Below are 18,171 nucleotides of genomic sequence, written 5' to 3'. Positions count from 1 at the left end.
ACAAATAATTAAAAATACTACCACTGCAACTGTTACCTAATTCGTTAATTATTATGTAATTAGTACGTAAATTACTAAATCGAATTTATTAATTATTTGTATTCGCTGCTTCCAAGGAAGAAGGAATAAAATCTCGGAATTTTTAGGAAATTAACCCTTCGCACCCGAGTGACGCTTCTCGCCAGTATTTTAAAATTAAAATAAATACGGTAAGAACTATTTATAACCGTTTGTTATTAAAAACTGTACTGAAAAATCAGACTGGATTTCTGCGTGTCGAAACATTCCTCGAATGCAAAGGACAAAGACGAGTTCGGACGACTTTGAGCGCGCGCTGTGATTGGTCAGTGTTTTTCGTTAATAATTCAAAAACGAAGCCCCATCCGACATTTTTGCAAAGGAAATTATTGTTCAGAATCGTCTCAGCTATCCCACATTTCCGGCTCTTACACTATTTACGAGACACCCTGTATATAGCAACTGAGGGGTCGGTCGAGCACTTGTGAGAGCGCTGGTGGCGAGCATGGGAGGCGACGCCACAATACTTTCAACTTCATAAAATTTATCCACATTTTCAACCCTATGGTTTGCAATAATTATTAATTAACATCGGACAGTAGTTAAAGTAATGCTCAACAGCATATATTGTATAAATAATTGTTATTAATATCATTTTTCAGTAGAGCAAACGGTTAACTGTTAAGTGCCACAGTAGACCATGTAGAACACAATTATGAATTGCATAATTACGTAATTCAATTTATTTACATGTTGAAAGAGTTTGTTTAAATGTGCAGATTAGCAAATTAAAGTGATACCACCATTGTCTGCGCCTAATAATAACAATCGATTTAATGGCAGAATAGCCATCGTAGTTAGAAGACCTTTAAAGGTATCTGATTTCAATTTTGATGATGAGAATGAAGCTGTTGTTTCTATTGACGTATAAACTCCCACACGATTTGCTGTTGTACCTATTATTAACTCTTGTTCGTAGGTAGACATGCAATGAACCGGTTCGGTGGATCCCCTGGAAAGTTTTAAACTGTTTTAAAGTTAAAAACTTTAAACAAAGTCGAAACTTTGGAATCTTAATTAAAGGAATTTAAATTTTACGCTTAATTTCTGAAGTTTTTATAAGCTCTCACTTTCTATGCAAACAAAATCGGGAGAAAAAACCAGATTATGAAAACGAAAGTGAAATGATAATTTAAAAAAAAAAATAATTAGAAAGTTATTTCATTTCAAATCGTTATGAGGGAAACGTAAATGCCGATTACTTCGATTCAATTAAATATCTTACTTCATATGGAATTTCAGTTTTCCATCCAGCGCACTCCACACAGCAATGGTCTCATCCAGCGAAGAACTAACGATGGTTGTTTCGTTTATCGCCTCCAATTGCAATATCTTAAAGAACAGCAGTTGTAGGATTTCAAGATTGCCTTAAACATTGCGTTTCTAAATGCAATACTTACTTCGCATTCGTGCCCCTTCCACGATGCAATGATGAGACCTGTACGAGTATCTAAAATTGTTAAAAATCCTGAAGCCTGCCCCAACGCCACCCAGTAACCACTGGGTGCCACTGCAATGCATCTAATCAAACCCGTCGGGTTCACAGATACCTAAAATGTAATTCGCATTTCTTAATTTACCAAATATTTAGCTAAGCTGTGTCCAATATGATTCCGTACCTTCATTTCGTTGACGTACTGAAACGTTCGGCAATCAATTACTCTAAGTGTAATATCGGTTGTTCCAGCAAGCAGAGTGGTACAGGGCGAAGGGCTTGCAGTTAATGTATTCACAGGCACAGGACGGGAGCTTTCTGGACATCCTAAGAGCGAACCCATGAAAGGATCCCAGCAATGGATCGTTCCGTCGCAGGTAACCACATATCTCAAAGATTCTAAGAACGTTAGCGCAAGAATGGATTTCTTGTGCCCGGTGTATGTATACTGACAAGACGAAACTGTGTTTCCATCGCCCTGTTGACAGAACGCAACGTTTAAAAATTACTTAACTTCGTCTTCAATGTATCGTTAAGATATCCCTTCATTAACACTAGATTTACGGGCATTGATCGCACGTATATTTATTGATACCTTTCATATGTTGACGATTATCTTACAATACGATTTTTTTTTAAATTAGAATATGTATTCGTGCCATTGCATCAATCCAATTCAATATAAGTTGTTAAAAAATAATATTTACACGTCCTGCAATTTTAAATATGGAATCAAACATTCGTCAAATTGATGGCTTCCGTAAATAGTGTTAAGACAGTACAATAGACTCAAGATGTTTTGTTTTGCATGATAAAACGAAACTGAAATTAAGTTCATCGCCTTCTACCGAACCAAGAGAAACAGCATTATCATACTTTATGTATTCGTTACGACTTCTTAACAAAATATTTATGAACAGTTTGTTATACGCCATGCAGAAAAAATTAAGGACGTCCTTCCACGAGAAGAAGGCACAGCGTGTTTACATCCCCACTCCTGTTACCACATTGACAAGAGTAGCAGGACAAACCGGCTAGGATGTCCTACAGGATGACACAGGTGCTCACCGGGCATGGTTGCTTCGATGAGTACCTGTGTCGAATCGGGAAGGAGGCGACGATGGTGTGCCACCATTGTGGAGACCTTCAAGACGGCGCAGCACACGCTGGAAGCCTGCCCAGCGTGGGCAGATGAGCGCCGTGTCCTGGAGCAGAAAGTTGGAAGGAACCTCTCGCTGGCCACAGTAGTTGGCAAGATGGTGGCCAGCGAGAGGACATAGCAAATGGTGGCCTCCTTCTGCGAGGTAGTTATGTCGCCCACTCGCGCTCCGGCTCGGAGGGGGGCCAGGGCTAGGCAACCTTCGCCTCCTGGCTACCTACAATAGCCCTGAGGTCCTGATGGACCTCCAAGAGGTGGGACGAGCCGTCAGCTTTCATCTCCGGCCATCATGTCGATGGCCGACGGATGTACGGGCCGCCCCTGGGGGTTGCAGGTGCTCGGTGCCAGGGGCCCTGGGGCCGCGGGCGTTGAGTGACCGCGGCGGAGAAATCAGGGGGGAAAGGACACGCATCCTTCCTCCAGGGATGAGCCTCGACAGGCATGGCGCAGCGGGGGACTCTGTGACGCCTCATTAGAGTTCTCGGTTCCCGCCACAGCGCCGGAAGATGGTCACCGTGAGGTTTTAGCTGGTAAGAGTCCGGCACTACCCCGAGGCCCCCCCTATTTAGGGACGTTGAGTTCAGTAATGGACATTCGTGGGAATTTTGGTCATGCGCACTGGAATGCATGATCACTGCCGCATACACTTAACTAGAATTTAGGGTACCGTTGGATCCCAGTAAGAAACAAAATTTAAGGAAGTTACAGGGAAAGAGACAAAAACAAAAAATTTCCTCTTAATCAACATGAGTATAGCTAGAGAAATACGTAGGGGATCTTCGATAAGTTAAGTTTTGTGCGATTGGCGAGAATGGGAGACATGGAAATTCCCAATATCCACCTCTTTTTGCGCTAAAGATACATCTATGGTAGAAAGCTAACGCATGCGCTAAAAAGAATTCCACGAGGGAAAATTTTAGTGCGCATGTCCAAAATTCCCACGAATGTCCATCACTGCTTGAGGTGTCCATGAGGATTTCCTCACGTACAAAAAAAAAAAAAAAGAAAAAAGATATTGGTCGAAAATTGTGACGAAGATAGGTAACAGCCAATTAGCGGACTGCAGCAAGAGTGGGGACGTAAACACGCTGTGCCTTCTTTTCGAGGAAGGACGATATATTACCTGGCTTCTCAAGCTCCATAATTTTACAGTCTTATCTCTTCCACCGCTTATAAAACTATTCTCGTTATCCAATACGTTGAGACATCTAATACTGTTGGTATGACCACTGAACGTTTGAAGCTTTATTTGCTTTATGTTAAATGCTACATCTTTATCTGATCTTCCAATTTCATGTTCCCAATATGCTAGCCAATTCCCTCGTAATTGTCTCCCAATGTACGTAGAACTGGTCTCACGATTGTTAACCGTATTTTCTGACGTTATACAGTCCCCAACATCGTTCTTTTGTACTGCGAATCTATTGCCCACCACCGATATATTTCCAAAATTCGAGACATCCTTGTTAGCCGTTCCTGTACTTTCCATTGCATTATAATTGCTGTTGTACGGAGTATTATGTTTGCTGGTATCTTTAAACAAAGTCGAAGGAAATAATAAATACATGCGATAAACATCGCTTACAGGGTGTTTCGTTTTAATCTATAAATGTGAATTAATCGTTAACTACTCAATGGTTGAAAAATGATTTGAAATTGTACAATTTTTTAACTTTACTTGAAACACTACATAGTCTGATCATTTTTCTTATCGAAATAGACTATTCCTCTCGAAAACGAGAAGGTATTTTTAATTTTTCGTTTTCCGAAAAAAATCGTTTGACTGGATGTGATTTTAACTGTAAGAATCCTATTTTTTAAGACTGAGAAACTGAATTTTACAAAGTTGTACTCTCTGCAGATATCTTCCTTTGTACCCTCGTTTACGTTGTCTCCTATTTTTATTACGTTCATAAAAACATTTGCAACGTATTTACTTTGTCCTGTGTTGAACGATACGTAACAATAACTTAAATTTAAATTCATGAATATTCTTTTACATATTGACTACTTTATGAGTAATTTACAATTTCAAATTAAAATTATAAAAACCAACGTACCAACATTCGACGAAGTAATTTTAGTCTCCTGTTCATATTTGTGGCATAAATGATGGATATGTTCGTAGTTTTTAAGTATCTGTTCCATTACTTCGTTGTCGATGCATTTGTAGAAGAGCATGTATGCTTTGTGAGCGAACTCAGTTGTGAATACGGCTCTCAGTTCGTCAAGTGCCTGAAAACAGATCAAACTTTCGTTTCTAAACACTGTCAATCGAATCTAGGAAATAATAATATAAATTTTCTCGATATCCATTTTCGTTTACTTTATCCTTTTGAGGGTCCGCTGTATCCAAATTTTCTACCACAGGTGGAGAGTAGGAATCAGCAACGTCTATGTTGAAATTTGGTTGAAGTCCTTGGACATCTCTATTATCTTCGGTTGAAGACTTTGTCCTGCTCGAATACAAACTTACAATTTCTAATCACATTATACATACACTGCGGAGCATAACTATAGCACCACTAATATTTTTAACATTTCCGACCTGTAAGAAAATAATTTGAAACAACCAATTATATGGTATGAAAAAGCATTGTAAATAATGGATTTTAGGTGAAATTCATTGAAGTTGTCTACTTATATGTCAAGATTTAATCGATAAACGTTTGACGATAGGTGCAAAACAATAGAACCAGTTCATTTTTAACGCACTTCAAGGGTTTCTGTTGGAATTTTTTTAGTAAACTCGGGAATTCTTAGTTAATTAATACAATGCCACGTGGCAGCTACTTTAATGAACAAGAGCAAGGTGCAATTTCAGCGTACAGAGAGCAAAAAATGGGGATACGTGAAATCGCACGTAAACGCGGGCGATCTCATAAAGTTGTACTGAATTTTTTACGCGATCCTACTAAGTATGGGAAAAATAAGAAAGGGGGACCTAAGAAGAAGTTATCCCCTCGTACTGAAAGGCAAATTGCTAAAGTTGCGAGCAATACGTTAAAAAGCTGTAAACAAATTGTGAAGGAATGTGATCTCGGCGTTTCTCGTTGGACTGTCCAACGTGTCCTTAAACATAATTCAAACATTATAAGACAAAAAATGATGTCTGCACCTACACTCCTGAAACGTCACAAAATAGCCAGGCTTGAATACGCACAAGAAAACATGAGCAGAAATTGGAATAATGTAAGTTAAGTTTAGACATTCATAAATCGAGATTTTAGCTTCATATTCAATATTCCTTATTTAACTTAGGTTATTTTCTCTGACGAAAAAAAATTCAATTTGGACGGTCCAGATGGATTTGATTCATATTGGAGGGACCTTCGTAAAGAACAAAAATACTTTTCGAAACGTAATTTCGGTGGAGGGACACTTATTGTGTGGGGTGCATTCTGCTCCTGTGGCAAGCTCAGATTAGCTTTTCCAACTACACGAATGAATAGTGCGGAGAATACTTGAAAATCATTTATTGCCTTTTATTCATGCAAACAGTCAACATTTCATGGACTTATCAACAAGATAATACTCCAATCCATAAAAGCCGACAAACCACAGCATGGTTTGAAACGTTTGATGTCAATGTATTGAAATGGCCTGCATGCTCCCCAGACCAAAATCCTAATGAAAACCTATGGGGTATCATGGTACAGCATATTTATGTAAATAATCGACAATTTACGAACATTTCGGAGCTAAAAACAGCAGTTATTGAAGCGTGGAATCAAATTAGTGAAAAAACTTTGAAAAAACTCATTACAAGTATGAACAATCGTATTTTTGAATTAATACATAAAAAAGGAGGTCCTACTCATTATTGAAACTGCTCACTTTAATAAACTGAATTAGAAATTTAACACTTTATAACCATTTAACTTTATTATTACGTTCCAAATACATTGGTGCTATAGTTATACACCATTGCAATATTTCATTTATTATCATACTTCATGTTAAATAAATGTTATTTTTGTATTTTTTCCATTAATTATAATTTTTTTCTAGTCCTTTTCACGTGGTATTATTAACATTTAAAAATCATTAGTTACAACTACAAAACTCTTGAAAATTATAGTGGTGCTATAGTTATGCTCCACAGTGTATATTTCTATAATAACGTTATAAACTTTTCAAAATTACCTCGCAAAGTGTTCGCCTAGTTTTTGATTAATTTCACCCTTCAAATTCCCAACACTTTGGCTAAACGATTTATCGAACGTCAAGAAAAATCTTTGGATTGGTACGGCTAAATGATTCTTCACGATAACATTCCCTAGTCGTAAACTGAACACGAACATAGTCTCTAAACATTTTTCTGCTAACACAGAACGTGCTAAGATTCCGTTAGGAAAAGTAAACCTTGTTGACGATAGTATTCGAACCGTAGGATGCAGTATTGCTTTGACGATCAGTTCCTATTGTTAGAAATTAGCTCTTTTACTATAAACGTACAGTTTTCAGCGTTAGGAAGCCATCGAACGATCTTACGTGAAACACATCCATCAATGTTGCATCGTTCAGGTATGTCGTAATGTAATTCAAGAGAGTCAAGCACGAAATGAGTCCACCCTCTAAATTCTGTGTCAATTTTCTCTTGCAAAGAGCTAACAGTTCGACCATGTGTGCAAAATACTGCAATATTATAATCTGTTCTCCATAAAGACCTGTGGAATTGTTTAATTTTAATGTTTTAATTATCAATTATACCGTTTAATATGAAAGAAATTTTACATATGATGGATCGACAGAGCATCAGAATCAAACATTCTGTTCCAAGTTTCAACCCCCTATCTTGTTCGGAAGGGTAGTTATAGGGAAAATTCGGATTAGCGAATTTGTGCCCATTTCCCCTATTTAATCGAATATGAAAATTATGAAAAAATCTGGTGAATTGTGATTATTGTGGTACGTGATTGAGAATTTTATCCGATTTTTCGATTCCAAATCCTAGGTGTGAAAAATTAAAAACGCAGGAAAATACCGATTTCGTATTGAAGCTTTCGAGATACTAGATTTATAAAAAGTTTGAGTTATCAAAAAGTTTGCAGCGTATCCACAGTTAAGAATCTTACTCACTGCACCATCGCACCTCTTGGAAATACTGCTGACACTTATTTAAATACTTATTTTTGTTTTTCTATTCTACACACCGTTCTGCTCAACATAAAATTACTTAAACCCATAGAATATAGTTACCTATTAATCGGTTTTTTATTTTTGCTACTACGGCGCACCCTGCCAAAAAATTTGAAAAAATTCAGGCATATAACCAATGACAATACGCATTTACAGTAATTATATAAATCTAGTGTCTCGAAAGCTTCAATAAGAAATCGGTATTTTTCTGCGTTTTTTTGTGTCATTAATTTTTCACCCCTAGAATTTGGAATTGAAAAATCAAAAAAAATTCCTGAACTCGTATCTCGATAACCACAATGCACCAGATTTTTTACGTAATTTTCATACTCGATTAAATACGGAAAATAGGTACAAATTCGATAATCCGAATTTTCTCTATAACTACCCTTCCGAACAAGATAGAGGGTTGAAACTTGGCACAGAACTCTATCGATGGATCCATCATATGTAAAATTTGGTTCAAGGGCACATTTGACCTCATTCGGCTGTACCCTTTAAGGCTTTCGCGGCCTGAGTTTATACCGTTAATTATTTTTCTTTGAATAAATAATACCTGCAATAGCTGCGAGGCATTCCAGAACTTTTACAGCATTACGGTCTCCGACTAAAACCTTTTTGTTCCAGGTAATGCCTTGCATGGATGTTGAAACATCATCGATTATTGTTAAGTTTTCTTTTCCAGTGTAACATAGCGCAAGCATTCGCAATAAATTTCTGGATAGATATCGAGCCGTAAGAACTGGTCCGAGTCGATGAGACAACCAGGTAACAGATCCTGCGCTCATCTCAGAAGTCGTACACTCGTTCGATCCAAATTTCTGATAAATATGATCCGTGTGATCTTGATGGATCACAGTATCAGATTTACTATCATCTGCCTGCAATACGCTAGAATTCTGTTCCTCGACATTGGAGATTTTCTCAAATATGTTTCCAAAATCATTAATTCCAGCATAAGTATCGTTGTACAAGAATTCTTCATTAGAAGTTTTGCTTCCTACGTTGCAATCAATGTTACTGAATTCTGTTGTCAATTTGTTTGGAGAGTTGGATGTCTTTGGTATGGGAATTATTGGAGATTTAACCGATCTCAACGGAGAGCTTCCTTCTTCATTTACATCATCGTTGAGTGTCAAATTCAAATCTATGTGCAAATCAATGTCGTACAATGTACTTGAGTTCAAGGGAATCCAAGAACTGTCCTCCGCCTCCATTGTGAACACTTCTGAAATAGGTTTTTCGATTAAAAATCATTCGATATTATGGACGTGCGAGATTGTCTTCTTAGAGGTTACCGTCGACATCGTTGTCGTTCGAATTCACATTGTGCGCATAGTCGCTGGTTACAGGTCCTGGCGACAAGGAAATCTGCTCTGAGTCTGCGGAGGAATCTTCGTCTAACGGTGACAGGATTCCTTCACCTTCATTGCAAATTTCATTCAAATCACAGCTCCTTTAAAGTACAGTAAAATAATTCAGAAAATTGTTCGTAAAAGCAATATTAAGATGCATAACTATAACGGTATCTAAATTTTCCAATGTTTCGAAGAGGAAGGCAAGACAATTAGTCATATGAGTAGATAATTGGCTCTAATACAAATTTTGTTGAATATATACATTTTTATAAAATACACCGCACTGATATTATACAACCGTGTTATAGTTATGCAACGATAAAGTTCATTCTTTGTCGTACACTAGATTCATTTATGTTCCTCATGCATAGTTTAGACAATGTCTCAGTTACACTCAATAGTTTTGACATAGTTACACTTTCATTCGTCATCATACTGTGTTCATCAAATCAACACCTATACATCGCTTATTCTAACTTTAATTGTTATTGTAATATAATATTACATATATACAGGGTGTTCGGCCACCCCTAGAAAAAATTTTCTAAAGGCCAAAATAAGACGAAAATCAAGAATATCAATTTCTTGACTGAGGCTTCATTAAAAAGTTTTAAAAAATTAAATTAAGATATTTCAAATCATTCTGAAAAAATTATTTTTGGTTGCAAGGCTCAATTACAATAATTTTTGGTGAATACACATACCCCCGAAATCCTATCCACTTTTGAGACAAAAATTCGAATAGATACTGAAATTTTTAGATAACATTAAAAAATTGCAAATCATACTAAAAAAATTATATTTAGTTACAAAGGTCAATTACAAGCATTTTTGGTGAATACACATACCCCCGAAATCCTATCCACTTTTGAGACAAAAATTCGAATAGATACTGAAATTTTTAGATAACATTAAAAAATTTCAAATCATACTAAAAAAATTATATTTAGTTACAAAGGTCAATTACAAGCATTTTTGGTGAATAGACATTTCCCGAAATCCTACGTACTTTCGAGATAAAAATTCCTTACCGAAAATATAATTTGAGGCCTGAAATGGTTCCCCGAAATTTCATGCAAATTATTGAAACATCATAACTCCTGAGTGGATTGGAGGATTTTAATGTTTCAATCGGCAAACAACGCGTATTTTGTTGTAGAATATGTAGAAATTCCAAAAATGTTTGGAAAGTTGCTCCTTAACCCCGTAAAATGTGAGAAAAACTCCATAAAAATGGTCCAATTTTCAAACAGCCATAACTCCTACAATAGTGAATATATTTAAACGAACCTTTTTTCTGAACTAGAGCTCATGGGTACCTACAAAAAAGACATATACAATTTTTTTATAGGGCGTCAAACAAAGTTACTAAAAATCAAAAACGAATTTTTAAGAAAAATCAACAGGTGGTTCCGCGATTTAGGTGCCTAAATTTTTCGGCAAAAAAAAATTCCAGATCGTTCTAAAAAAAATTTTTTTAGCTGCAGGGGTCAATTACAATTATTTTTTGTGAATAGACATACCCCTGAAATCCTACTCACTTTCGAGAAAAAAATTCGAATAGGTACTGAAATTTTTAGACGAAATTAAAAAAGTTTCAAATCATACTAAAAAAATTATATTTAGTTACAGGGGTCAATTACAATTATTTTTGGTGAACAGGCATACCCTTGAAATACTACCCACTTTTGAGAAAAAAATTCGAGTAGCTATGAAATTTTTCGACAAAATTAAGACATTTGAAATCGTTCTAAAAAATTATTTTTAATTGCAGGGATCAATTACAATAATTTTTGGTAAATAGACCTACCTCCGAAATCCTACCCACTTTATAGAAAAAAATTCAGTAGGGGCGGAACTTTGAACGTTAATAACTTTTTAACGGGGCCTCCATCAACAAATTAGTATTCTTGATTTTCGTCTTATTTTGGGCTCCAAAATCTCCCAGTAAAATTTTTCCCAAGGGTGACTGAACACTCCATATAATACCCAATATTACTCGAATTACACCTGTCTTCTTAGATAGGTCTAATAAATGTTTATGTAAAGTTTCATCAAAATCGGTGTGTATCAGTTTGCGATGTTCCCTTGTCAGTACAGTATTCTATTCAAACCTGCAGTATCACACAATTCTCCACCCAATTTAACAAACGTTTCCTTACTTGAGATTGCGAGTCTTGTGGGAGTAAGTCGAACATCCTTCATAGTCTCTGTATCCCCCGACAGCTTCTACAAGAGGCGCAATGAAATTGTCCAGAAACCTTCGAAGACCCAATCTCACTGTAAGTTTCAGCAGAAAGTTTCTGTGGTACAAACGAGTGGTTCTAAATTTTGCAACCAGCCCCGAAGAGTGCGTGTCAGCGTAGAACGAATTGTCCATAAAGGAACCGTTCTCGTACAGCTTCATAATGGGTAAAAGAAATATTTCTGCAGTGTCTTTGGGACCCAATGCTCTGAAAGAATGATTTATACTCTGCAGAATATTGAGAACTTAATCAGATTACTACAAAGCTTGCATGATTTGTGAATTGCGACTCACTTTGCGATGGGATCAAACAAGTACCAAGCAGCCAAGACTGCGCTATAGCGTTCTTCCATTATTTGCTGTATGTATGGAACTATCAATTCTAAGCTGGCTTCTCTCGCAACTCCAGCGTGGGACAGTAAACGCTCCAATTCCCTGGCAATTGCTTTTACTTTGCATTCACTGATTTTGCACAGGAATCTTGTTTTCGTTTTCAGCGCAATGTCTGTGTCCTCTTCGGACTTCATTATGAAATTTAACTCGCGTGCTATACTGTTGTATTCTTGCAACATCTCTACGATGTTGAACAGATACTTGTAATACTTGGAGAATGGAAATAGATTCCCGGAAAGCATTGGTTGCAGAAACTGGTGGGCGGATGGTGGCGGTAGACCCATATGTGTAATTGTTGGATAACGAAATGGTGTATCAGTTACCTAAAATATTGTACAATGAACTATTACTATTACTATTATTATAAACAGAATTAATCCCTAAACATTTCAAAAAAATTGATCACAAAGAGAAATTTGTAATTCAAAGTCTGTTCCAGATAGAACAATTTTTAAACAGTTTGACACTAATTTTATGGCCACTTTATCCTTCCATTACAAGTTCTCATTTGATACTTACTTCAATATTGTCGATGTTGTAACTTTTCGGAATGATATCGACTTGTAGCAACAGAGCGACTGCATTTCTTACACACTTAGGCAAACTATCGGCAGACATTTTCAAAATGTTCAAACAAGTACTGAGTCTTTTAGCGAACGATACTTTCTCCATGTTCCAAGTCGCTCGAAATTTGCTTGAAAGGAATATTTCCACGATCAGACAACCAAGTATTTGCTGTTCTTTTATACGACCGCTGGCCACGATCTGTTTGTAATTTGTGGATGACTCGTGGAGTTCGATTTCTGGTTTGTAAACCTGCGAGCTGACTTTATTCACAAACGTATGCATAGTTTCCACTTGCATAATTGCTGTGGCTGGATTATAATCTTTCGGGAGTGTAATTGTCTGATTTATGGACTTATCTTGCTTGACATCCTCCGTAGAGAGTAAAGATCCTCTGGAACGACTTAACAGACGACTTAAAACTAGAGGCGATGATCTGGATGCATTTAAAATTGAAACTGGTAACTCTTCTTCTTCGAATCCAGAACTGTGGCCTTCGTCGTCGCTGGCTCTGTTTCCAGATTGATCGTTTTCTATTACAAACAGCGTGATTAACGATTGGAAATAGATCTCATTGGATCATTAAAAAGTTCATAAACGTACTGTATTTACTGACTACGAAGGATGAACGCAACCATGGTGGAATCTTGCACCAATAAAGCGATGGAACTATTTTCTGAGGATGCGGTTGCGTGAAGAGTTGAACAACACCTGAATTTGTTAAGCTTGTATGGTTGTCAACAAGGTGCAAGCAAACGTTCTTTGACTTCACCGCTGCTGATCCGGACAATCTATGAAATAAGAACAATATTAATCAATATCGTTTAATGATAGTTTGAGAAAAATAATATTGGATTTTACAAGTAATCTTCTGCATTTCTAAATGTTACAATTTCGACCAGAATTTGTTCTCGTTAAAATCGCACATTGTTTTACTTAAAATAACTCTAATGTTTATCGTTTATGTGTGCGAGTAAAATCAGATTGTGAAAATGAAAATAAAGCAAGCAAAGAAGTAAATCAGTGCAAAGAAAACATAATAATACATTGACGCTATCTGGGATCACTTCCACAGAATACGAAAATATTTGATTTAAATTCTTGAACTTTCTTTTACATGACGAGTACCTCACAATCTGGTATTGCTTCTGTAGAGTATGACATTCAGAAATCTGAAAGAATAATTGTACCCTTGAATAATATATACTTGTAACCAAAAGTCAAATCTATCCAATGATGCAATCTTTCGGATACGTAAAAGCTTTCTAAAGCCTCTCTATGCTTTTCGATAAAGTCCTCCGGAGATGTTGCCCACGCAGGAATCTCCAAATCAGGCAAATCCTCGTGAATAGACTGTAAATAATAAATCATAAGAACTTTTATATTCAATGCATACAGTATTTTAATTTATTTCTGTCTTGCCTTGAAAACACTAGGATCCGTAAAGAATTGTGGCACACATTCGTCTGGACTCCAGTCGTGTAATCTCTGAATAGATGCCGGGTATTCCCCGGGAACCCACTGAGGTCGTACGTGTTTGCAAAGAACAGATTTATTGTAACGCCTCGATAGATACACGTAGTACGTAATTTCTGACAATACATCGGAAACATGGTGTCCGACCTAAAAATATTGATATATTAATCAAAATTATACGATTATTATGTTTCTAAGACATTTATGAATATTTTTCAATACGTACTTCCACAGATTGCGAATCAAAAGTTAAATCTAACTGTCTGTCACCCTTATTCAATCGAAACTTGGATTTCGTTAAGTCCCTCCAATTACCACCGCATCGTGATGTGAAATCTGTGACCCAAGGCATTACGTGATGACAACTTGGATCTCCATACCTTCTTCCAGCCATATTATTCAATGCAGTCAAATAATCATAATTACTGATACAGTTATACACCCACATTTCACACAATTTTTCAATGTTTTCGTTCTTCCCGAAATCGTGTGTTCCTTGCAATGTAGTGTTCAATGAAATCATGTCGGCAACTTTTTTATATCCACCAGAATTCTTCCCTTTGGGTTCTTGACCAACGAAACCTTTGCTAAGCTCATTTTCAGGTTTTATATACAAATTGTCAGTCAGTTTTGGTAGAACCTATTAACGAAACATATTAAAATTTAAATGGAAAATTGAATCAACGAAAGGGTATAGTCGAATAAGGGGGTCAAATGTGCCCTTCGACCAAATTTGACATATAATGAATCCATCAATAGAGCATCAGAATCAAACATTCTGTGCCATGTTCATCAGATTTTTTACGGAATTTTCATACTCGATTAAATACGGAAAATAGGCACAAATTCCATAATCCGAATTTTCCCTATTACTACCCTTCCGAACAAGATAAAGGGTTGAAACTTGACACAGAATGTTTGATTCTGATACTCTATCGATGAATCCATCATATGTCAAATTTGGTTCAAGGGCACATTTGACCCCCTTATTCGGCTATACCATTTATTTATAGTAAAGTATTTTAAACCTGGATGGTGAAATTGTCCATCAATAATATATCGCTGAGAGTGACTTCGCCCAAAACTAAGCCACGATCATGCAAGTCTCTGCACAGTTGTAATAATTGATATATTAGAAACAACGCCTTTCCGTGACTCATATTCAAAGCGGCTGGGCTGTACATTACACACCTTTAATAATAGAAAAATGAATGAATATAGTTGAATGAATATCAGAATCAATAATCAGAATTTAATAAAAACGTATATAACTTACTCGCGAAGAGAATATTCTGCAGTCTGTTCATACAACGTTACAAAAGCAGAGGTCGTTTCGACAGCAAAAAATATTGGAAGGAGATTGCAATGCACTTCAATCGAAACGCCAGGTAATATGGATATGACAGACCCATCTTTAACTTGCGCTAATATACAACCGTACATTTTCTGCAATACCTCTTGCATGATTGATGTAGCACTTACGTTAGCAGTTATGTTGCATTGATCTTTATGATCTATGCAATTCCACGGATCTATTATTCGCACATAGATTCTATTTATATTTACAACGTTTATGATAAATTGATAAATTATATGACGCATACTTATTTGGAAATACATACTGTAATATTTTTTGTAACAGTCCTTCCACAGGTTTCGATTATTCGTTTCCATAACATAATGTAATAATTGTGAAAATGTTAAGTCTGCTTGAGTATTTCCATTGGTCGTATGCCTTCCTCTAGGAAGTGGAACAGCGTATTTGTGCTGTTTCTCATAGACCTAAAAATCACATTTTTACTTACATTCGCACACTTATTTTATTACAATATCCTATAATAATTTTGAACATACTTTGGCATACACTCTTATCCAGTTCGGTCCCAACTCTTCAAGCAAAGGTTGTGCTGCAATTTCATCTTCTGTCAATCGTTCATGATTAATAAATAAAATTGGACCTAACGTAAGTAAACTGGTCATCCAGTTTTTGTGAACAGTCAAACAGATCCTGCCATCTGTTACTTTCATGTATTTCGCTGGGGCCAGCAACTCTTTTTTTATTACATCCATTTTCTACCCCATCAGTTTATACCTGTAATTAAATATTTTATTACGTTTCTCTAATCTATATAAACAAAGAAATAAAAAAAGAAAATTTGTTTTCATGACTTTGACTAATTTCATTCCATGTATTAAATATCCGCTCAAAAACATCGTCCTTAATCTAAACAACACTCTCGGGTAGATTTGTTTCACGATCATGTTTACAATTGCTTGAAACGATTCCAACCATCCATGCAAAGATGTAAACTTGGACTACACGCAATTGGTTCATCGCGGATGGGTCAATTTTGTCTGACCAATCAAGAGTCTCGAGCTTCTCGTGCGTTCGTATTGATGGGAAGAGGATCGTTTCGATCAACTGTACTCTCCCATAGTTGCTCTCGGACAGTTGTCCAACCTGCTCTCGATAGCAACTTAAACGTCAACTTTCGAGCGAATACGCGTGTGACAGTTGCTCTCGAGAGAACAACTGAGTTACGAATAATCTTGGAATCGTAAATAACCGAAGCGAATAGAAATTACGAAATAACAAACAAATAGAGTAAAAACGTACCTTCTGAAAATACTCGGCCGATCGTCACTGCTTTGGAACCTTAATTAGCCATATAGTCTCTAACCACCCACCACTTCCCCCATCCTTCCGTCGCATGCTTCCCGCCAAATTCAAATATCCAATCTTCAATTTCTGAAATATAATTTTCTTTTACTAATTTCTAAGACACAAATAAAAGAAACTCTAACCGATGTATATAATTACTCTATTTCTAATATAAATCTATTTGCATCTAATTAATTTTCAAATTGTTGAAAGCGGTAACAAATAATTTTATAAACTGTGAAATGGCAAAGTACACATGGACGCGTGAAAAGACATTTCAGCTGATTCATCTGTATGAGAAGAATGCGCTGCTCTGGGATAAAAATTGCAAAGAGGGGTGCAGGAAGCGAGAGAAGAAGATTAAAATAATTTCTGATATAGCAAACAGGTTCAACACAACAATGGAAGAGATAAGTAGGAAACTGCACAATTTGAGGAATCAAGTGAGCCTAATAACAAGTACAACGAGTATGTTTATAGTTTTGTAGTGGTAACTTTGTTCCAGGTATCGCAAGAATTGAATAGAATGAAGAAGAAGAACAGCGAGAGTGGTACAGATGAGATACACACCAGCAATTGGCCTTACTTCTCGTCCTTGAAATTTTTAGTTCCAGGATTAACCAAACGATCACCTATCGAATATATGCCTACATCGAATATCATAAGTCATAATGTAATTTGGAAATTGTATATCACACATTGATAAGGGGTTTGAATTGAGTTAATAATGGATTAATTTAATGTATGCTTTAATGTATAATTGATTAATTTAGGATACCAATACCTTTGATAATATTCGATTCTGTATAATTTCCTGACTGATATTCACAAGTATCAATTTAATGGTTCCTACTAATTTTCAAGGGATTACAAGATCAAATATCAGGAGAAAAGGAGTCCAATCAATGTCCGTCTCATGAGCAGGAAGAAAGCAAAGAGAAAATAATAGAAATATCAGAGCAGAAGAAAGGAAAGAAGCGGACGAAATCGATAGACGAGGAGAATTATAAGGATGCTGTACAAATTTTGTCCAAAGAACCGGACGATTACGACACCTTCGGCGAGTATGTAGCTATGGAATTGAGAAGTTTACGATCAAACGAAAACAAAAGGCGGCTAAAAGCTGAAATTCGGAGGGCGATATGTCGTATAGCAGACATAGACGATGCCTCAATCTACACCTCCGGTGCATCGTCAAATTCATCACCGGTTACGTATCCATTGCCATCGCCATCAACGGCTACGTATTATATACCATAAACGACGTCGTACTTTAATTAAATGTTTCAATTAACTAAATTTGTCAATATTAAGTATTACCTTTCACGCGAATATTACGAAAACAAGAAAAGTTTTATTATTAAATCTTCTACTATGATACAATGTAGGAGTACACTAACAGCTTAGAGATATTAAATGTAAATGTTTACATCCAGTGTATCTCTAAGCTGTATTTAATTTTAATGTCATTAAGTTGTTGAACTTTGAAATACTAACCTAAAAAATTGATATAACACTTTTCATAACCTCGGATTGTAAATATTCACTAATTTAGACGAAAATGACTAAATGTACGGGTAATAATTCGATATTGTTTCCAATTACTACAATTTTTGTCGATTTTATCACTGCTCTAATCTCACCCAGTATAATATAGTA

General features: G+C 36.2%; 2 protein-coding genes across 3 annotated transcripts; one reads left to right on the top strand and one right to left on the bottom strand.

Moving 5' to 3' along the window:
• Positions 1–740: 740 nt before the first annotated feature.
• On the bottom strand, positions 741–16,747 carry LOC122402980 (WD repeat-containing protein 81). The gene is made up of 23 exons (XM_043406233.1): positions 16,468–16,747; positions 15,705–15,942; positions 15,473–15,632; positions 15,127–15,382; positions 14,879–15,041; positions 14,077–14,490; positions 13,797–13,997; positions 13,582–13,727; positions 12,978–13,165; positions 12,330–12,907; positions 11,712–12,133; positions 11,335–11,625; positions 9,113–9,270; positions 8,371–9,042; positions 7,167–7,342; positions 6,819–7,093; positions 4,999–5,128; positions 4,733–4,907; positions 3,796–4,205; positions 1,698–1,991; positions 1,479–1,628; positions 1,304–1,410; positions 741–1,030 (listed from the first exon to the last, which is right to left on the bottom strand). The coding sequence occupies exons 2-23, from the start codon at positions 15,918–15,920 to the stop codon at positions 799–801; spliced, it is 5,814 nt and encodes a 1,937-aa protein (XP_043262168.1). The 5' UTR covers positions 15,921–15,942; positions 16,468–16,747; the 3' UTR covers positions 741–798.
• Positions 16,305–17,918, top strand: LOC122403010. 2 transcript variants are annotated; one of them, XM_043406280.1, is made up of 4 exons: positions 16,305–16,408; positions 16,764–16,955; positions 17,018–17,185; positions 17,377–17,918. In XM_043406280.1, the coding sequence occupies exons 2-4, from the start codon at positions 16,914–16,916 to the stop codon at positions 17,770–17,772; spliced, it is 606 nt and encodes a 201-aa protein (XP_043262215.1). In that variant the 5' UTR covers positions 16,305–16,408; positions 16,764–16,913; the 3' UTR covers positions 17,773–17,918. The 2 variants fall into 2 exon arrangements, with proteins under 2 accessions (XP_043262215.1, XP_043262214.1); XM_043406279.1 differs by having other exon boundaries at positions 16,726–16,955.
• Positions 17,919–18,171: the final 253 nt, after the last annotated feature.

This window comes from Colletes gigas, unplaced genomic scaffold (assembly GCF_013123115.1).
Source record: "Colletes gigas isolate AHSC1104 unplaced genomic scaffold, ASM1312311v1 Colletes_gigas_Sc00043, whole genome shotgun sequence".
Taxonomy (NCBI): domain Eukaryota; kingdom Metazoa; phylum Arthropoda; class Insecta; order Hymenoptera; family Colletidae; genus Colletes; species Colletes gigas.
This window is presented reverse-complemented; position numbering and strand designations above follow the sequence as displayed.